The sequence below is a fragment of the Telopea speciosissima genome, unplaced genomic scaffold, assembly GCF_018873765.1.
Source record: "Telopea speciosissima isolate NSW1024214 ecotype Mountain lineage unplaced genomic scaffold, Tspe_v1 Tspe_v1.0129, whole genome shotgun sequence".
NCBI classification, from domain to species: domain Eukaryota; kingdom Viridiplantae; phylum Streptophyta; class Magnoliopsida; order Proteales; family Proteaceae; genus Telopea; species Telopea speciosissima.
The window spans coordinates 12,283-34,771 of record NW_025317465.1 but is presented as its reverse complement, the minus strand read 5'-3'; the positions used below and the strand labels follow the sequence as shown (position 1 = coordinate 34,771).

Below are 22,489 nucleotides of genomic sequence, written 5' to 3'. Positions count from 1 at the left end.
AGCCCGCCCCCGGCGATCCAGCCAGAGTAACATGAAGGTTCCTGAAGAACTTAGCCCTGAAGAACTACTCCACAGAGAGCGATCTACAAGCACCCTCCAAAGGCCCTTAAGCCTGAGCGAGATACCAACATCCTCCATAAGCCTAATTCCAAGCTCCCCTTCATCAAACAGCCTACACACCTTTTTCAAACACACCCAGTGCCTGCGCTTTTCCCATTCCAAGCTTCCCCACAAAAAGTCTGCAAAGATGCCACATAACCTCCGAATAACTGCCTTAAGTGGGTCTAGTGTAGCAAGAACATGGATGGGGATAGAAGTGAGGACGTGCTTTAAGAGCGTAACACCTCCCCCGGAGGACAAGAGCCTCCCCATCCAACCTGCCACTCTGTTCCTTATCTTTTCAACCAGGTTGTCAAAGAGACTAATTTTGAGCCTTCCAGAGTGGAGAGGGGCCCCCAAGTAGGTGATTGGGAGTGACTTCCTGGAGAACCCTGTCACCGCCCCAACCATGTGGACCCTACCCATAGAGACCTGTCACCCAAGACAAAACAAATTTTCTGCCTATTGACCAGCTTCCCCGAAAAACCTTCATATCTGCTAAGAAATCCCACGACCTGTTTGAGCAAACTCTTCAGACCCCCGGTGAAGATTATGGTGTCATCAGCAAACAGACAGTGAGAGATCCCAGGGCACCCTCTCGGGAGCCTGTAGTAGGACGCATGTCCCGCCTCAAATAAGCTTTTGATACCCCTGCTCATTACCTCCTCCGCCAAGATGAACTGAGCTGGGGATAAGGGATCCCTCTGCCTAACCCCCCTGGCAGACTTGAAGAACCCCGACCAGCTGCTACCCAGCACTATCGACAACCAACAATTCTCCACGGTCTTTCTGATTAAGGCGATCCGGGCCTCACTAAAGCCAAATCTGGAGTGAACGAGCCAGAGGAACTCCCACTCCAGACGGTCATAAGCCTTTGCCATATCAAGCTTGAGGATTACATTACCCCCTCGAGTCTTTATGTTCAAGTCATAAGCCATCTCCTGGACAATGGAGATGTTGTCGTGGATACACCTTCCCTGCACAAAAGCACCCTGTTCCTCCGCCACTAAGGACGGGAGAAGGTCTGCCAGCCTGGAAACAAATATCTTGGCAATAATCTTATAGAAGTTACAAAGACTAATGGGGCGAAGATCAGCCATTACCACGGGGTTGTCCTTCTTGGGAATAAGCGCCAGATTGGCAGAGGTTAGCTCCTAGGGAGAGTTCCCAACATGAAAAAATCCACAATCGCCGCCCAAACATCCTGGACAACCACCTCCAAGCATGCCGTGAAGAAATGCCCGGAGAAACTGTCTGGGCCTGGTGCACTATCACTCGACAAGGAAAAAACAGCCCCCATTACCTCCTCCAGTGATGGAGGTAAAAGTAGAGCAGCATTCTCCACCTCCGAAATAGTCCGGGAAATCATAGCCAATAACTCATCATCAACTAAACAGCCCTGGGAAGTAAAGACCCCGGAAAAATATCAAACCGCCTCTGCCTGCACCCCCTCAAAATCAGTAATCCACACACCATCCCCCCCCCCCTTTAATTTTATTCACACTGGCCTACTTCCTCCTGACATTGACCATGGAGTGAAAAAACTTCGTGTTACGGTCCCCTTCCTTCAGCCATGTTACCCTAGACTTCTGTTTCCAGAAAATTTCCTCCTGAAGTAACACACCCGGCAAAGATTCCCTTGCCTCCTCCAGGGCTGCCATAGCCTCAGCACTGGCACACAGATCAACAACTGCCTCTGCCCTGCTCACCGAGTCCTCCGCATCCCTAACCTTTTCGTGCACATTGCCAAACACCTCCTCGTTCCACTTGCGGAGAGCACCACGAAGCCCTTTTAGTTTTAAGAACAAAACAAAAAGGGGCGAGCCTACCACCGGTTTATCCTACTCCCCTTTCACAAAGTCGAGGAAGTCCGGATGCAACAACCACATCTGTTGAAACTTAAAAGCCGAAAACACCCGTTTGCTGGCAGCCAAGAAAGAGAGCCAAATGGGAGCGTCATCATAGCACGTCCAGTTAAGATGGGTGACCTCACACCATGAAAAAGCCCCAACCCATTCAGCATTTACATAGAATCAATCCAGCCTGGCCAACACCCTTCCTGCACCTGCCTGGTTATTCGATCAAGTGAAGACATTACCAGCATAGCCTACATCGATAAGACCAAAGCCGCTCACAAATCTCCTAAAATCCTCTAACGACGTCGAACAAGCAGGCCTGCCACCAACTTTCTCGAAGGGGGATACAACAGCATTAAAATCTCCTCCCACAGACCACGGGAAGGAATTAGACCTTGAAAAAAGTTCCAGTAACTCCCACAACTCCCTCCGCTCCATCACCGTGCATAGCCCAAGGATAAAGGTGATAATGAAAGTTACTGCACTGGCATCCACGCATTCCAGTGTAACAAACTGAGGGTGCTCCTCTACCACACAAACCTGAACTGAGGCCATCCAAAAAACCCCAAATTCTTTTTGACATGTGCATCGACCCTAGCCCAATCCGGCGCATTACCAGCCGCACCTTAGAGACCTGTGCTTTAGTTTCCGCAATGGCAACAATATCAACTCTATGCAGACTTAGTAAAGTTTTCAGACGCCTAGAAGTAGGCTTATTCCCTATGCCTCGAGCATTCCAAAAAAGGCAACTCATTTGGAACCCTCAGGAGTGGAATCCAACGATCTCATCGATCTCCTAACACGCCGGGGAGGGGTCTCTTTGGATGGCCGCCCCCACTTGGACTTCTCGATTTTCTTCCTTCTGTACACCAGCGCAACGCTAAGACACACAGCCCGAGGGGGCAGCTGTCCCCCAATGCGAACACTTGTTGCTACCGACCCCAAGTTTTCCTCACCACCCTTGTCAAAGGACCTGCAAATCCTACCTACGATAGTTGCATGAAAACGCCTAAGGCTCTCCATCATGGCCTCTCGGCTTGGCGCAGCAGGGGCAGCATGGTTTGAAACATGGCGGTCATCCTTCGCCCTCATGGGCCCCTTGTTATCTTCAAAGAAAGGCACCGAAGTGTCACCCAATGACTGCGAACAATCATTCTCCACAGCCAAGCCATCGATGCCCGCAGCGCCATCAATGCCCGTAGCGCCATCTTCCCCACATAATTCTGCCACCAACATACCCTACGTCACCAACGCCAAACCCCTACCATAAGCAACCTCCCCCTCTGCCGTGGGAGTACACTCTACACCCACCGGAAGAATTTCACCCTCCTCCAACGGCTGAGAGGTCCCCTCGAGACCAGTCCTCTCCAGCAAACCAGCAAACTCAGTTCGAGCATCGACCTCCCACTAGCCAGTAGCAACCAAAGCACCACCGTCGTTAAAGTAGCAAGGACCCTGCGTATTCAACTGAACATTGCGGGGGCCTAACGCCTGCTGCTCAACAGTCCTCCATCGACCCACCCGTCTCGCCAACCTCCGTGGATAAGCAGGAACACTTTGCCCAGACGCACTAACATTCTCCCTCTGTCCACCGTTGGAGGGTCCCTTTCCCCTGGGGATGAAAACTGTGAAACCCGCAAAAATTTGAACTTTTGGAATCTGTATGATTTCAGGTTCTGGTTCAATATTTCCCATGCTTGCCTCTAAGTTGTGGGCTGTCTCGATTAAAAAGTTCAAACTAATCTCATGACTCGTCTGTAAAGGCATATCAAATAGCCAACTACCTTGGCCTTAGATGAGTCTGAGGTGTCTAGCGGAAGACAACACATAAGCTTGGCATGCCGGATTGATAGCCTGCGGAACCTCACACTGTCTTTGGCCTATTGATGGGTAAGAATTCCCTCTTGTATTTATAAATATAGTATTTTTACTTAACTAGTATAGTAGGGGCAAAATGGTAATTTCCTCTTGAGGGACCCAAGTCCCCAGTGAAGGATTCAAATTCCAATAGTCTACCTCAGCTGGATCACTAATCGTGTCACATGACATAGCCTGTATGACTTAGATATAGGCTCAATATGTAATTAATTTTATAAAAATCAGATTAGGAAAGTGTTTCTTAAAACTAATTCTATGTTGACTAAGGCAAACATGCCTTAGTTACCATCTATTATAAATACAACATCCTAACACTATTCATTCATTTCCTAAGCTAAAAGAATCGATCCAGCCTTAGAACCTTAGAGAAAGAAAAGGAAGAAAGGAGAAAAGAGCAGAAGAAGAAGGGAAAGGAGGGCTTACCTTGGAGTCTTTGATCTTGGAGTTCAGTTGAAAGCTTGGAGACCTCCATTAAAGGACCTTGGAGCATAAAATCAAAGGCTGCAACTTCTATCCTTACTGCTGTATCAGGTAAGTCTCAGAAAATTCTGCTTCTCCCATCTATTTCTTCTCCAAATACTCTCTAGTTTCAGCCTAGACCTTTAGCAGCCATTAAAGCTTGGTTCCCTAAGCTTATTTAACCAATTCCAGCATATGTAACCCTGTTTTGAACCAAATTTTAGTTCAGATTTGGCTGTGACCTGAAAGCAGCCCCATAGCAACCCAATTCCCAGCTTAATTGTTTAGATTACAAACCCTAGAATGGTAGATTAGGTTAAATTGACCAAATCCCCAAAATTGATTTGTGAAATTGAATTGAAACACTCAAATTTTATTGACCCACCTTCAATTGGGTCTAAATCATCAAATTAGACCCTTGCATGCAAGGATCCATGCAATTGGAGCAAAATCCCCAAATTCGGCCAAGTAGCCAGATGCTGTTGCAGGCCTAGGGGCGGTCGACAGGCTCCCTGAAAGTCTGCATACGGCTGCCCCTTTTTATATGGTTGTTGGAATGATTCCTTAGGGTTTGACCTCGACTATTACCCTCACTGATATATGATGTTTTGATGTTCATTTAGGATTGTTTTACTCCATTTTTGGTGAGGATTACTTGGGCTTTTGGGTTTCTATCTGACTAGGTTTATCGACTATCTCAAGTAAGGGAACTTTAAACGTAATTTGGGCGTGTTTGTCATCTTAATTTGTTGTTATGCTGAATGCCATATCATGCATCATTGAAACTACTCTGATGCATATAGTTTTTTAGCTTGTGTTTTGATGCATTAGAATGCATATGATTTAGGCTGCACATTAGCATATTGCATTGCATTGCATTGATGTTATTATTATTGTGAATTGTTTATGGCGGAATTCAGTAAAATATAATTCAGCTGATAATGCTTGTATCATCATGAATAGATTACACTGGGCTAGATTATTGATCATTACCCAGTACTACGTCCCTTACCAACAGGGGAAGAGGTGTTGGACAACCCGTGGTACAGCCGAAGGGATAATGCCGGGGTGCCATCTTCTGTCCCAAGTTAGCGTGTGTACTCCGTTGTGGGAATAAATAGTCAGGGTTGATCTTTGGGGGTCTGTTGGGGTCCGATGTGTTAGTTCCGGAACTGGCCGGTCCCCACCAAGGTAGAATGGTTTCACTCGGGTGACCGAAGTGTTAGTTCCGGGACCGAGGTTAGCATCTACCACCAGTAGTACTTAGACCTCATGAGACTTAGCATCTGTGCTAGGAGCATGTTAGATTAGGACATGCATCATGGATTATTGTGTTTGTATGCATGCATTCCCTTACTGGGCTCAGTTGAGAGCTCACCCACGTGGATCCATATATTTCTTTCGGATGAAACTGCTTCCGTTAGTGCTGCTGTTTCTTTGGGGACATCTTCTGCCCAGGATACTCCTCTTGTTCCTGGAGTTGATATTCCTCTCCTGGTTGAGCAGGATGCTTCGTTCACCTGCGACGACTGTGCGTTCTCCTGATCTTCCAGACTGATCATGCTACTTCCTTCTTTTTATTTACAACACTTTTGTAATAGTTATAGTTTATAACTTTTTTTGGTTTTATGAGTTACTGCTTTTGTGAATCACAATTGTAACTCCGATGTACATAATTGTTAATATAATATAATGTTATCACTAGTTCTTCCTTACTATTGTCTTATTGCTAAATTTATTGCTTCCGCTGCATTTAAATTCTGATTATTGTGAATGAAATTACGAATAGAACACTGCACTTGCGATCCTGGTGGGATTGATTGGGTATCTGAGACATCCAGTCACACTTCGCCCTTATTAACCGAGCCGGGGTGTGACAAAAACTCCCTCGCTGTTCCTGACACCAGCCTCGATCCCTACCTCCGTAGCAGTGGCGTTAACCTATGCAGCATTGCCGCCGGTTGCCAGAAACCCCTCGACACCTTTCCCCTGTTTCGCTTTTCTACAGGCCTCCACCGAATGGCCTATCTTCGAGCAAGATACACAATAGGAGGGGAGTCTATCGTAAACCACCTTCGGATGAAACCCCAGTGAGCCACATCCAATCCAAACCTTCAACGGAAGCACAGATCGTAGATCGCAGAACCTTACCTCAACAGTGCATGTGCAGTTGAACGTCGTGCCATCAACTTTGAAGAATCGTCCAATCGTCCAGCAATAGACACAAGGTAGTTTCCCTGATAGAAATTGAACGGGAGCCTAGGCAAGGAGACCCAAACCGGAGCGAAAAGGGATTCCCAACCTGAAACGAACTCAGAGGTCCACTTCATAAACCTCAGGAGGTGGCCCTAGACTTGAGCCTCTGCTTTTAACCAGACTTTGACATAGTCTGCCGTGGTCGAGAATCGCAAGAGGACATGTCGCGGGTCCAGGGAGGAGACAACAACATCCCCCTGCAAAAACAGGACATTCTGCAAGTATTCTTTGATCGCGAACAAAGATGGCCTACCGTGGCTGCATTTAGCAATTAACGCCGAGAAAGCCTTCTACGACAGCGCAACCTCTTCCATAGAGAAGAAGACAGCCAAAGTTCCAAAAAACGTTGATGGCTTCTTCACTTCGATCACGACAGAGGGGGTGGCCAGAGACTTGGACACCACAACAGCGAAGGAGTAAGCCGAGGCTCCACCAGCGACAACGCCTAGAAGTGGGTCAGGGAGGTGCTGCTCCCAAGGAGGAAGAGAAGCCATGACCTAGCCCACGTGAACGAAAGGCCTTACCGTGCGCCACTCTAACGACACACATTGCTTATTTGTACTTCTGTCCTCTTTTTTCAATGATATAAATAAAGAGCTTGGGATGGTCATTAATCATCCAAGCCTTACTCAAATTCTAAATCTGCTAACACCTTGGGAGTTAATTTGTGGGGACCACCGAAGAATTGAAGAATCCTGTCCTGGAATTGCATAGAAACTGATGCACGTGCAGTTTATCTGGTATTTGGTATGGGTAAGAGATCGATGCCTGGTCGTGTAGCCCTTGCACCAGCGTGGGGCCAATGAGAGTGCATGCAGGAGCATCAACATGGATGGGTTTTTTTATTTCACAGGGGGCGGGATGGTAAATTCACACGTACCTGTGTCTGGGTGCAGGAACCATGCGACTAATGTAGGACAGAATCGAAGGTTCAACCAATCAGTCCCAAAAAGGATCTGAAATCTAGGGAATGGTTCAGCTCGATGGGGATGGCAGGAATGGTTGGGTAGGTTAAGGCAGTATGAAATTCAAGGGTTTAAGCAAAATCAAATCTGCAGCAAGGTTTATCCTCTGCCGATTTCAGAATAGGTTAAGAAGCTGGGTTTTGAAGGGTTTATGGGAGAATAATTGTAGCAGTCAATCTGCAGGGCAGACGGAGCTGAAATGGGGATCAAGTGGGAGCCTTATGATGGGGGAGAGGTGCTCAAAAGATGGGAGAGAAGTGATGGCTGGATTGATCAGGAGAAGGGGGTGCTGGAATTAAAAAGTACCACAAAATAGACACAAACCACGGCACAGCAACAAGGGGCAAAAGCAGGATGTCTCATTTGATGGGATGGATCTTATAGAGGGTTGACAGCTTGAAGAAGACGAAGAACAGCAACAAAGAGTGACCTCCTGGGCTTCCCACTTTCCCAGCACAAGGAGTCAGCCAGATCATACACCAGCTCCTTCCTCCATGGATCAAACACAAAGGAAAAACTTCAACAGAAGGAAAACAAGCTTGACAGCAATTGTAGGGAATAAAATCGTGACCTGGTATGGCCTCCTGGGTTACTTTTATAGATTGCAATGAAAGAGAATGGCAAGGAGTCAAAATTAGAATCTTCCAACCTTGACCCCTTACTTGGGTTACAAGACACAATCAGTTTCTAAACTGATGTGAGCTACTAATTCTTTTTTTTGGGTGAATAAATATGCATTACCATACCCCAGGAGGGGGCAGGAAGAAGAACAACAACCAACCTACGAATATACAAGGGAGAGACAGGGGGGGGGGGGAGAAATAACAACCAACCTACACAAAGGTGGGAGAAAAAAGAGAGGGCAGGTCAAGGCCCCAGTAGACGGCAATGTGCCTGTTCCTAGGGGTGTCTCTGACAGCACTAAAATGGGCACGGCTGAGCTTGGAAGAGACTTCAAAGGAGATGGCTTTCCAAATCAGATCGAAGGATCGAGAGATGGAAGTCCATCTCCTAAGGTTGCGCTCCATCCAAAGGTGGTGAATAGCAGCTCCAAAGACCAGCTTCCCAATGGTGTCACAAATAGAGGACCCAGAGAAGCACTTAGCCACCCAAAGCCATTCTCTGTCAAAGTGAAGGGGGGTCTCCTGTTGCGGTGCCAGATGGATGAAAGGGCATTTTTCCAAATGGTAGAGGTAAAGAGGCAGTCAAAGAAGAGGTGAGGGATATCCGGCAAACCATTCCAACAAACAGAGCAGGCAGGGGAAACGTGGATGTGATAGTGAATGAGGAAGGCTTGGGTGGGAAGGCAGAGGCGAAGGGCTCTTCAGGAAGTGAGACTATGGCAGGGAATGTGGCCTTTGAACCAGACTAGTTTATGCCAAGGGACAGAGGGGGCAGTGGGACGAACAAAGTTCCAAGCTGAGCTAGTGCTGAAGAGGCCATTGGGGGAGGGCAACCACAGAAGTCTGTCATTATGGGGGGGAGGGGAAGGGGAGAGGGGGGGAGAGCAGGCCAAATTCGAGAGACGATATAGGGGTTGAGGAAAGGGGGGGGGGACCAGGAACCAGAGGAAATGAGACAGGATAGGGACGCATTTTTGGAAGACCAGAAGAGTATATCGACCTGGGGCCAAAAACAAAGAAAAGGATTCCAAGGGGATGCCAGGGGTCGAGCCAAAGGGAGGTGGAGGATCCACAAGCAATGGAGGAAGAGATACCACGGAGGGCCAAGGGGTGGAGGGCAAGGATCTTTCTCCAAATCCAGGAAGCATCAGAGGGGGTGGAGGCAGTCCAAGGGGAGTCGGACTTGAGAAGGTGAGAGTAGACCCAGTTGACCCAGATGGAATCATGGCGGGAGGAGATTTTCCATATCAGCTTAAGAATGGCAGCAGTATTGGAGTCTTTAATGCCCCGAATCCCAAGACCACCCTCAGATTTTGGGAGGCAGATAAACTTCCAGCTGAAAGGATGGAGGAACCTAGAAGCATCGGTCCCTTTCCAGAGGAAAGCACAAAAGAGGCGCTCCATCGCCTGGGTGGTGGCTTTGGGTAAGCCGAAGATCCCACACCAATAGATGTAAGAAGCTTGGAGGACTGAGCGGATACAAACAAGGCAGCCAGCATAGGAAAGGAGTCTTCTTTTCCAGAGCTGGAGGAGCTTGCAGATGTTATCCAGCATAGGAGTGCAATGGTGCTAGGAGAGCCGGGCCGGAATGAGGGGGAGACCAAGGTATTTGACTGGGAGGGAGCCAATGGAGAAACCAGTCAGATGCAGAAGGGAGTCTCTCTCCTGAACAAAGATACCAGAGAGGAAGATTTTGGATTTGAGGAGATTGATGCGAAGGCCGGAGAGGGACTCAATGAGGTGGAGGGAATCCATAATAGCAGAGATTGAGGAGTGAGAGGCCTTGGAGAAGATCATCAGATCGTCTACAAAAGCGAGATGGGTGAGATTGATATGCTTACATTTAGGAATGGGAGAAATGAGATGGAGATCCGTTTTGGATTGAAGGCTACGAGAAGACTTCCAAAGCGATAGAGAAGAGGAAGGAGGAGAGCGGACAGCCTTGGCAGATACCCACTTTAGAGTGGAAGAAACCAGCCGGAGAACCATTGACCAGAACAGAGAAGGAAGGGGTGGAAATGCAAGCATGAATCCAGCAAACAAAGGCAGGGGGGAAGCCCGAGCTACTAATTCTTGTCACATACTAATTATGAAAATAGAAACTAACTACTTACAATGAAAATAGAAAGAAATATTCTTAGCTAGACTACTAACTGGTCCACAAGACTTGACCATGACTTAAAATAGACCAACTGAACCAACCGGTTCATTGGTTCATTACATGACCCTAAAATTTAACATAAACAACCCAGTAGAATCGTGGCCTGCTACTGCACAGCAGCCTTCTTCTTTTTCTTCCTTGAATACAGTCTCAGCGACCAGGCAGCATTCTTTTTCTCTATAATAACGTTTTTGGTTTATGAAATAAATATATGAATTTCCTTTACGAAATCCTCTTCCCACAAGCTAGGCTTGTTCCCTATGCTGTTATTTCCAATCTATTGGTGATTTCTAACTCTATTTTGATTTGTTGATCCGCTGTTTACATGCCCTGCAATCCACGGTTGGATTTATCATTTGAATTCAAAACTGTGGATTACTTTTTGAAATTGTGGCATCTCAAAAGAAGGTCAAAAATAACACAGCATGATAGGGAGCGACTTTCCAACCAAAAAAAAAAAATTCTGTTGCATATGCATCTAGAATACTTGTGAACAGAAGAGAATTAAAACTAGCAAAGCTTCAAGAAATTGCATTCTTTTCTTATCAAGTTTTAAGTCTGTTATTCTTAAATGCCACAGAAATATTGGCACGAAGGTTTGATGGGTATGCAAGGCAGCATAACAGTTATAGACTTATAGCAGTAAATCATGCCTGAAGATACTAGCCAACAAATAAAGCACCTCTGATTTTGATTCATGATATCTTACAAGATTAAAGTCAATAACCTTACAACATCTAAAGCAAAGAAGAAGAATCTGCAATGTAAAATAAAATGGACATCATACCTTCAGTGTTTCCATTTCTTCTTTCGTAGGACAAAATTTGATGAGATTCTCAACTTGGTCAATGTCTAAAGCTGACGTATCCAAAGCCAAAACTGCATTCTGGCACCAGTCAATGAGAACCGAGTTATGCACTTACAAAGATCTAACCGAATATGTTTTTGAAAAATCTCTAATCCCCAACATAATAATGTTGAAAAAAGTTAAGAGAGGATTTGAATCCCCATCTGGCCAGCTATGTGTTTTTAAGTCTTTATTGAACTAACATATCACTTCTATGCAACAACAGACACATAATCAGAATGCAAAACCAGTCCCATAATGATGGGAATCTTTAAACAAACATGGCAACAAAACATGAATGAGGCAGGTTGGTTCTTATCAAATCAGTTTTGGAGGCATCATACATCTACTGGTCTGGGATTTATGGTCTCCCTCAATCCATTATCAAGTCTTTGGAATCCCTCATGGCTTCTTTTTCTCTGGAAAGGCAATGATTCCTCTCGATTCTTTCATCCCTTAAATTGGGCTGCCATGTGTCTCCCAAAGAAGGAAGGAGGTTCAGGCATTAAAAGAATCAAAGAAGTGAACTCAGCGGGCATCATTAAGCTTATTTGGAAGATTGTCTCAAAAAAGAAAAGCAGATGGGTTGATTGGATATATTCAGGGGCCCTACACCAAGACTCTATTTGGACTGCCTCAGCCTTGCCCGATGCTTCTTGGGTTTGGCGACAAATTCATGCTAGCTGGAACCTGGTGCTTAAGGTCATTCGCTCCCAAATTGGTGACAGTCTCTCTTTTTACCTTGGTTGGATCACCGGCACCCAATGGAATTTCTTCTCCACTCGGTCACACCGAGAACCATTTATGCTTCGGGTCTCCATAGGCTCTCTTTGGTGGCTGACATCCTTGATCAAGATGGCTGGGCTTCCCACCCCCAAATCTCTGTCCCTTCTCTTAACCTTATTTGGAATGAGCTCCCTTCCATTCCAAGAAGGCCTGTGGCAAGAGGTGACTGTGTTACTTGATCGTCAAACAACTCAAGCTCCTTCTCTTCCAAAGCGGCCTGAAATTTCATTCGTTTGAAAGGCTCATTGGTTCCTTGGCGTAAGCTTCTTTGGTTCAAGCATCACATTCCTCGTCACACTAAAGATATATATTGTAGCACACTAAATAATTTTAAAAAAGGGGACAAATAAAAAATAACAATTGAGGGCGCCTTGTCCCCTAAGCGCTTAGGCACCTCTTCACCACCTAGGGTCGCCTTGCCAACTATGGTTGTTGTTGTTGTTGTAAACTCGTCTCGAGGAGCTCGAGTTTCTTGAATTTTTTGAAATCTCTACGAGATATTGGCAAGATTAAGGACTATTGTTGTTACATAAACATAGAGAAACCCTGATAAAAAAAAACCCCCCAAAATATACAGTTTGCCACCTTAAGAACAGAAACAAAATATCTTTCTGAAAATTGTTGAGATGTGTTGAATTATGTACACCAGAATACCGTGGGGGTATTCTGGTCTTTTTACCTCTTTATTTACCTCTTTATTGCTCTTCATTATTCATTCTAGTATGTTAGGGCAATTCTGTCCATGTAATGTTTTAATTTATTATAAAAATAGAGCATGGGGTCTGTCTTAGACATCCAAGCATTCATTTTTCCTAATTCTAATCTCTCAACATGGTATCAGCGCAGGTAGGGGTCACGGTATCGAGTCCCCCTGGGAGCGGGCAGGTGTTAAAATTATTTATCCACCCGTGTCCCCCTTTGGACAGTCCGCCGTGTTAGAGCTCATGTATGATATACATATTGTTTCCTCCCTTTCCTAAATGGTCGGCCTTTTAGAGGAAGCGGTTCCAACATGGTATCAAAGCAGGTTTGAATTAGGGAGTTTTTTCCATTCTCGATTTCCCCCCTTCTCCCTATCACTCTCGATCTCTTCTTCCCTCCCCCCTCTTCTATTTTGATCTTCTCTCTCCATCATTCTCCCACTAGGGCAGCAATGATGAGGTGATCGACAGATCCAGTTGCTGCCCTGCTATACCTCATCCTATGATAAGGTTTTTTTATCAATAGAACAAGTTCTAACCCCAGTTGCTGCCAGCGATATTTGCTTCTTCAGTTTTTTTGGATTGCTTCCACTTCTTTCCAAGGGACCAATCTACTTCATTGAAGACTCAAGAACTGCGGCAGTGTTTACTTCTTCGGATCAGTTCCTATCTCCAACAAGATTGAAGACCTCCTAGATCGATTACTTTTCATCAAATCAGGGCTTTCTCAAAACCCTGACAAATATCGATCTAGGAGTTTCAGGTTTCCATTGGGGCTGGTTTTTGGAGTACTTCAGTCCTAATAGAAGCACACTCGATCCAAGTTTCAGCTCGCTCTAGTGTTTTTTGGCTTGCAATCAGCCCTCCATCGATTCACCAAAATCAGGGTTTTTTTTCAAAACCCTTACAAAGTCGATCTCAAGGATTTCTCTGCCAGATGCTGCTGGTTTTTTGAGGCAACTCTTCCTATATTTAAAGAGGTCTCCCCTCCAATTTTCAGCCATTATCTTGGAGTTTTATTGGGTTTCCCATTACCACAGCCCATCTCTGCAATTCGTTTTTTTCTGCTGCATAATGGGTGACTCTGAAGTCTCTACTGGCACTTCTGCTGCTGATATGTACAGTAGGAATGAACTTGGTGATCTTCTTCCTAATCCTATCAAACTGGATGAAAGCAATTACCTGATATGGTCTCACTCTGCCTACTTTGCCATTACTAGTCGTGGGCTTACTGGCCATATTGATGGCACTACTGTTATGCCAACTGAAGTTGGCTCTTCTCTGACCAGGTGGACCTCCAATAATGGTATTCTCATGTCTTATATGATTGGCTCCATGCAATCAGACCTTGCGGGTGGATTTCTTCTTCTTGATAATGCTGCCCAGATATGGTCTGCCTGCAACGAAACATATGGACAGCTTGGCAATGATGCCCAGGTTTATGAACTCCGGAAGAAGATCCTTCATACCACTCAGGGGGAATTGACTGTCTCCAAGTACTATGCTACTCTTCACAGCCTTTGGCAACAGTTGGACCATTTTTCTGATTTCCATCCTTCCACTCCTGGTGATATCGCCTCTTACAAGAAGCATGTTGACAAGATACGGGTTAATGACCTCTTGGCTGGATTAAATGTGGATTTTGATCAGATTAGAGTTCAAGTGTTGGGCTAGTCTCCTTTTCCCACACTTGCACAGTCCTATGTCTTGGTCTCCTCTGAAGAGAACCGCAGGGCTGCCATGCACCATCCTCCATATACTAAGAGATCAACTCTCCAGACTGCTTCCACGGCTGTTCCTATGACTGTTGGTTCTTCCCCTTCTGGTGATGGTTCTACCAAGGGCATTGTCACTTATGAGCATTGTAATAGGCCATACCACACCAAGTGATGAGCACATTTATGTGTGAAATCTTAGGGCATATAGCATACATTTTACCACATTGGACAGAGTTACTTTGGTGCTTTCTTGTGTTTTTCAGGTTTTAGGCTATTTTGGACTATCGGGAGCTGCATGTCCCAATTTACACGTACAGTTATCATTTTTCTTTCCATGGCTGTAAAGAGGACCAAATTTGGAGCAAGATGGACGTGACGGAACGCAAGTACGCATCCGTTTAAGCCTCCATGCAGTTGATTATTCTTTTCAGCCCAAGAAAGGATAATGGGTCAGAAAGGAACTGTAATGCAACTGTGCAAGCCCATAGTCATTCTACCACTGCCCAAGGACATTTTTGACATTATAGAAGATATTTCTAAGCAATGGTGGAGATCTACTGCAAGTACAGGGCTGTTTCGGTAATTTTGCATTCTTGAAGAGAGAGGACTGCTACCCACATGGAGAGACCCACACTGCCACTAAATTCCACAGTTTTGAAAGCCCACAAGGTGTCCACGATTTTTATTGCGCTGCATCCAATGCCCCACGATTTTTAGAGGACACATTGGGAATTTATCATTTGTTGAGTGGAAATCCTAGTCATTACTCTCTCCCTCTCCTCCAACTTTTCAAGGGCATTTTTGGAAGTCTACATGGGATAGCTTTATTTTGAAAGATATTTTCTCATCTATGGAAGGTTGAAAAGTCAAAGATGCTTGGATCTTATTGCTTGGAGAAGATATCTACAAAGAAAAGGAAGAACAAGTTAGAATTAGAAATTTACTTTTCTAAAAATAGAAGGTTTATGTAAACAATATTCTCTTCTCCCCCTCTTTCTATTTTTTCTTTTTTTTCTTGGGGTTCAAGCATTGTAAAGGAGGAAGGAGAAGAGAATATTCTCTTTTCTTAGGGAATATTTCTCCTACCACTTCCCTCTTCTCTCTTCTCCCTTCCCCCTATAAATACTCCTTGCCCTTTGGGTTTTAACAAGTTAGCTCCAGTTCAGTTTTTTTTTAAGTTATTTTTAGTGCAATTTTGAGTTCATTCTCTTAGTACAATTTCTTCTCTTCTTCTCTTTCTAAATTATGATTTTTGGCTTTCTAGTTCTTAGTTTTGATTTCATAAGTCTAGTTTAATGGTTGTAATAGGTTTAGTTCATGCTTTAATGTCTTCAATATGGTTGTAATAGTTCTAGTTTAAAGCCTCCTAGTCTAAGCTCCTATGTTGATGACAAGACTTGGAGATTTAGAAGAGGAAGCCAGGGTAAGCTCATGCAAGTATACATTCAAGCTTCTTCAATTAATCCGGTTCAAGCACATCTAGGTTCGCATTCTCTAAACTCTCAATCTCATTCTCCCTCTCCTCAATCTCATTCTCTCTTTCTTCTTCTTCTTCTCCCTCTATTTCTTTTATTTTTCTTTTATGTGGTTATTTTGTTTATGTGGATGTGGATGTGTGGCTGCGTTTTTATTACTTCCAATTTGCATTAGTTTGATAAGTTTTTTTTATTCCTTTATTCCTTCCAATTTGCGTTAGTTGATAGGTTAGATGCTTGTGAGTTAGGATCCGTTAGTTTAATTTAGTGCTTTAATTAATTTTGGTTCACTTTACATTACTTTGAAGTTAGTTAAATAGAGTGGCGTATATCTCCTCGTGTTCGACCCGTAGCTACGATTGACCCGTATGCTTACGGTTTTATTTTAACTCAAACACCAAGGACAACTATTGGAAACTTCACGGGAAACCAGCTGACTTCGAAGCCAAAAGGGCTGCCAAGAAGAAACCAAACAAGAAGGCCCATCACTCTAAGTATGTTGCTACAGCCCCTACTACTAACACTGGCCTATCTCAGGAGGATCTACGGCATTCCTATGTGTGCTCGAGTCTTCCGCTCCTGCTGCCTCTACTACATCAGCTACTGCCAATTCACCTACCCCTTCAGGTTCAAACTTTATTCGGTCAGGTATTTCATTTAGTGGTCATTGTGCTTCAGTAGCTTCCCATCCTTGGATCATTGATTCTGGAGCTCCAGATCACATGACCGGGTCCTCTAGTCTTTTCCATCGTATTCTCCCACTTCTGGGAAAGACAAAGTCAAAGTAGTTGATGGTTCCCTTTCTTCCATCTCTGTAAAATGAATCATCAACTACACTTCCTCTCTTCCTTTGTCTTCTGTTTTGCATATTCCTAATTTTACTACTAACCTTCTTTCTATTAGTAGTATTACCCGTGACCTTAATTGCAAAGTAATTTTTTTCCTTCCCAGTGTGTTTTTCAAGATCTGGCCACTGGGAAGACGATTGGATTGGGTAAAGTGCATGGTGGCTTGTACCCGCTTGATGATGGTCGTCTCACTCCACCCCCATTACCATCTCCACATCAGAATTCCTTAGTCTCTTCTGAATTTTACCAGTGGCACTTTAGACTAGGTCATCCTCTATTAGGAATTTTAGCATCTTTATTTCCTACTTTGGTCAAAAACTGTGATAAGACCGATTTTTTTTCTGAGACTTGTGTTCTGGCCAAACAGAAACGTTCAACTTATTCCATTTCTAATAAAAGGAGTTCTTCACTTTTCCATTTGGTGCATTCTGATGTTTAGAGCCTAAATCGTAAGACTTCCCTTTCTGGTAATCGTTGATTTGTTCCCTTTATCGATTGTCACTCTAGACACACATGGGTTTACCTTATGCATACCAAAAACTAAGTGTTTTCATGTTTTCAGCATTTTGATAAAATGGTTCAAACTCATTTCCAGGCTACTCTCAAAATTTTGAGAAGAGATAATGGAACCGAGTATATCGAAAAACAATTTCAAAAGTATATTGCTGATCATAGGATCATTCACCGACCAGTTGTGTTGATAACCCAGCCCAAAATGGTGTGGCTGAATGAAAGAACCGCCATTTATTAGAACTAGCCCGAGCTTTGATGTTTGCTCGACATGTTCTGTCCCAATATTGGGGGGATGTTGCCCTCACTGCAACCTATCTCCTTAACCGGTTACCTTCTCGTGTCCTAGACTCCCAGAGTCCTACTGAGATTTTACATGGGCATTGCTCCTTTGTAATTCCCCCCAAGATATTTGGTTGTGTGTGTTATGCTAGGGATACACGATCTCTAGGCAAACTTGAACCTCGTGGGTTGAGGTGCATCTTTTTGGGTTATTCTCCAACCCAGAAGGGTTATAAGTGTTACCATCCACATTCCCGTCATACTCTAGTCAGTATGGATGTCGTTTTTCATGAGGGTCTTTCATATTATTCTTCACCACCTCTTCAAGAGGAGGGCTCTAGTGAAGATGTGTTTCCTCTATTAGATGTCCCTTTATCTCCCCTTCAATCCCTTGCAGCCCCATCTCCTTTAGTTGCTGCCCCATCTCCTTTAGCTGCTGCCCCATTTCCAGTGATTGCTGCCCCATCTCCATCAGCTGCTACCCCTTCATCTAAAGGGAATCCTTTATAGGGGGACCTCGTAGGGAATAATGGTGGTAATGTTCCTAGTCAGGGGGAGTTGACTCCAGTCCAGAAAACCATCAGTGAATTTCAGAGAGAATTGACAACTCTAACATTATCACCTATACAAAGGGATGTACCAAAAGAGGGCAGCATCAATCCACTGTGGCACCAATACCTATCAAGTTGCCGGCTCAGGAACCAAATCCTCCTCCTTCTCCTACTAAGACCTCTCCTTCTGATCTACCTATTGTTCATCGCAAGGGTACTAGAACTTGCACCCAACATGCTATTTCTCGTTTTATTTCCTACAGTTCTCTTTCTCCATCTTTTCGTGCATTTATGTCCTCTCTTTCTTCTATTTCCATTCCTAAAAATTGGCAGGAAGCTTACACAGATGGAAAGTGGAAGGTAGCAATGTAGGAAGAAATGAGCGCTTTGAAGAAAAATAATCCTTGGGATCTTGTAGCCCTTCCTCCAGCAACAAACCAGTGGCATGTTAGTGGGTGTTTGTGGTCAAACAAAAAGCTAATGGGTCAGTGGATTGATATAAGGCACGTCTAGTTGCAAAAGGCTTCACACAGACATATGGGATCGACTACCAGGAGGCCTTTGCTCCTGTTGCAAAGTTGAATACAGTTCGGGTTTCGCTATCTTGTGCAGTCAATCTTGGATGGGATCTACAACAGCTGGATGTGAAGAATGCCTTCCTAAATGGAGAACTTGGTGAGGAGGTGTACATGGATATTCCACCAGGGTTCTATTGTGCCAGTAATAAAGGTAAAAGTGTGCAAACTGAAGCGAGCACTTTACGGGCTGAAGCAGTCACCTCGAGCATGGTTTGAGCGATTTCACAAGGCCATGATCTCTGTGGGCTATAAGCAGAGTAATGCCAATCACACTCTTTATAAAGAGGGCTGGCAAAAAACTCACTGTTCTTATAGTCTATATGGATGACATTGTGGTTACTAGCAACGATGGTAATGAGATCAACCGGTTGAAGCAGTTTCTTGGCCAGGAGTTTGAGATTAAAGATCTAGGGAAGCTACAATACTTTCTTGGGATTGAAGTTGCCAGATCTTCTAAAGGCATCTTTCTCCCCCAAAGGAAGTATGTCCTAGACTTGTTGGTTGAAACTGGTTTGTTTGGTTGTCACCCGTCTGATACTCCTATGGAGGTTACTATCCATCTCAAAGAAAAGAAAGGTGAGCCTGTTGAAAGGCCGGTACCAAAGACTAGTAGGGAAGCTAATTTATCTCTCACATACACGTCCAGACATTGCTGTTGCTGTGAGCATTGTGAGTCAGTTCATGCATGACCCCTATTCTTCTCATATGGCGGTTGTTCTTCGGATTCTCCACTACTTGAAGTCAGCTCCTGGAAAAGGCATTCTTCTGTCTCCTAATGGTCACCTAAGGATAGAGGCATATACTTATGCTGACTGGGCTAGTTTCGCTGATCAGAAGTCTATCTCTGGGTATTGCTCTTTTGTAGGAGGCAATCTTGTCATTTGGCGTAGCAAGAAGCAAAATGTGGTTGCTTATTCTAGTGCTGAAGCAGAGTTTCGTGCTATAGCACAGGGCATTAGTGAGTTACTTTGGTTGAAAGGCTTGCTACAAGACCTTGGTGTCCCAGTTCATCTTCCTATGATGTTGTACGGTGACAACAAACCTGCAATCAACATTGCACACAACCCGGTACAGCATGATCACACCAAACATGTTGAAGTGGATAAACCTTTCATCAAGGAGAAATTGGAAGAAGGGTTGATTTGTGTTCCCTTTGTGAAGTCTACTGATCAGGTTGCTGATATTTTCACCAAGGGATTATCTGGGAAGCTATTCCATCCTATTCTAGTCAAGTTGGGCATGATTGACATAGTTGCTCCAACTTGAGGGGGAGTGTTGAATTATGTACACCAGAATACTGTGGGGGGTATTCTGGTCTTTTTACCTCTTTATTGCTCTTCATTATTCATTCTAGTATGTAAAGGCAATTCTGTCCATGTAATGTTTTGGATTATTATAAATATAGAGCTTGGGGTCTGTCTTAGACATCCAAGCATTCACTTTTCCTAATTCTAATCTCTCAACAAGATGATATTGGAAACTACACTGTTCATCAAAGTTCCTTTGGTGTCTAAGGAGAGAAGTGAAAAATAAACCATGTTCATCTCTGTCAAGTGAACTCAATGATAAAAAATGAACAAAAGCATGCATATGGCATCAGTGTTCCAATTATGTGCAAAAAGCTGCAAAAAATAAGACGAAATTGACATAGATAGTCATATTCTTAAAGGCTTTAACCATAGTTTGAAATAATCTAAATCATGAAATCAAACTTCCCTCCACAACTCCATGCTCATGAATGTAGAGAAAACTACAAGACAGTAAAAGATGAACTCTCTAGTATATGTTCAAATTAGTATAACATAGCTACAATTTATAGGATATGATGAAAGATGAACTCACAATCATATCTGGCAGAGGCATTTTTATTTTTGTAAGCATTATTTCACAGTTATACGCTCTACGCAACTCAACCTGAAAATTAATAGATGAATAAACAAAAACACATCATAAAAAGATTGGAAAAATATTTTTAAGTAACATTCACAATAAATAAACTTCTTTTGGGGGGAGGGAAGGGTTGAAGCTGGTGGCATGTATATTGCAACGTCTCTCAAGTCCCGTGATGTAGCTATTATTAATCTTATAAACTTCTTTTGGGGGAGGGAAGGGTTGAAGCTAGTGGCATGTATATTGCAACATCTCTCAAGTCCCGTGATGTAGCTATTATTAATCTTTATATTTTAAACCAAATAATAAAATGGAAGCATTTCATCTCACTATGTGTATGAAAGGAATAACTACTCATACGTATAGTCTCAAGGAATCTAAGATCGCATTAGAGTATTGCTGGAAGAGGATCAATACGACATTCATAAAATAGAGAATTGCACTTTTTCACCTTTTCAAATACAGGTGCAAGCTTGAGTTAGATCAGAATCCAATCATCATACAGGAGCCTATTTATGAAATATCCAATTATTTTCCATCACAACATAATAGTATGTGTGGACCTAACCAAACCATCTTATGTCCATATAATCTCATGATGAAAAGGCCTCAAGGCTTTTAAGTCCTTCAGCATCCAAACATGAAGGAGAATATAAGTGCACATATCTATATAAAAAGATTGGAAAGTTAAGTTGAGTATAACACCCAGCATGCATAGCATATTAGCATCATTATTTTATTGTTATATTAGATGTCCATGAATATTCTAATGTTTTTGTGTGAATATTTTAATAATATTTGCATTGAGATGGTGTGTTGTTGTTATTTAATATATATATTATTGTGAAATGTGATATTTTATAATATATCAATGTAGGAAACATTATTTTATGATTTTTCACGTATTACAAATTATAGGATTTTACAATAATTTGGTACACTAAGGTGTTATTATATGTATTATAACTATATATGATATTAATGATATTATACACTGAGTAGTGAAGTAGGTGTGAATAGTCAAGCAAGAGGTGGCTATTTATAGGTCAGTATTATCATTGAGTTAAGTGGTCTGATTTGGTTTGGTTTGGTGTGACTGCACCAAGTGGTTCAAAGATGGATAGCCATGGTTTGTTTGAGTTATGGAGATTCAAAGAGGAGCAGCCACACATTTAAGTCAAAGGAGGTGGTGGCCTAAGGTGCTGCTTGGCAACAAAGTCCACTCTCCCTCTAGCCAATGTAACCACCTCTGAGTTCCTAGTTTTAAGGCACGACTGAAATGACATGCCCTGGGTGATGTGATGACAATATTAGCCACCTATTAGCAGGATCAATATTAGCCAAGTCAATATGATGAGGTTGCATTCGACTGGTTGGATCAATATCATCCCATATAGAGGCCTAGGCGCAAGCTTGGGAGGCCCACAAGGGGTAAATGGGCTGAAATCGACCTTTAGGTGGTTATGTTACATGTTGGGCTTTTTATTTTCTTGGGTATAATTGTAACCAAGGTTTAAAGTATCAGTATCGGGTATCGTATCGGTCGGGTGATTTTAAGATATGTATCGTATCAGAGATACACATCGAACGGTGCAGAAACACATGAAAATAGTCAAAACACACATGGAAATACACTTTTGGACACAAAACACAAATATAAACAAGCAATATATAACATGTATCATGCATAAACACTAAAATGGAGAATAATGTATAACTAGACAAGTGCATTAAATTGAAATTGTGATAAAATATGAGATTTCTTACATGTAGAGTCACTCTATAGCCATCATGGTTCAAGAACTCGGTTTTGGTACTGGTTTCGCCCAGCCAAAAAACCGAGTTCGAGATCTCGGCGAATTGGTGTTTTTTTTTTTTAAACTCGAAGGCTCATTTCAGTGGGTTTTAGACCTAGTTTAGGCCTGAAACTTGGTACTCGGCCTATTTTAGGCCATTTAAACATCGCAATATCAAAATTTGCAAAAAACGAAGTCCAAATAGGAGTT

At 43.4% G+C, this 22,489-nt stretch overlaps 1 protein-coding gene across 2 annotated transcripts in view; it reads right to left on the bottom strand.

Moving 5' to 3' along the window:
* LOC122647734 (formin-like protein 3) overlaps positions 1-20,572 on the bottom strand; it is a 69,332-nt gene extending 48,760 nt beyond the window's left edge. The window contains exons 1-2 of one of the 2 annotated variants that reach the window (XM_043841067.1): positions 20,436-20,572; positions 11,085-11,183 (exon numbers count right to left, since the gene is read on the bottom strand). In XM_043841067.1, coding sequence (XP_043697002.1) covers positions 11,085-11,183; positions 20,436-20,474 — 138 coding nt within the window. In that variant the 5' untranslated portion in view covers positions 20,475-20,572. The remainder of the gene's footprint in view (positions 1-11,084; positions 11,184-20,435) is intronic. The other variant, XM_043841068.1, reaches the window with a different exon arrangement.
* Positions 20,573-22,489: the final 1,917 nt, after the last annotated feature.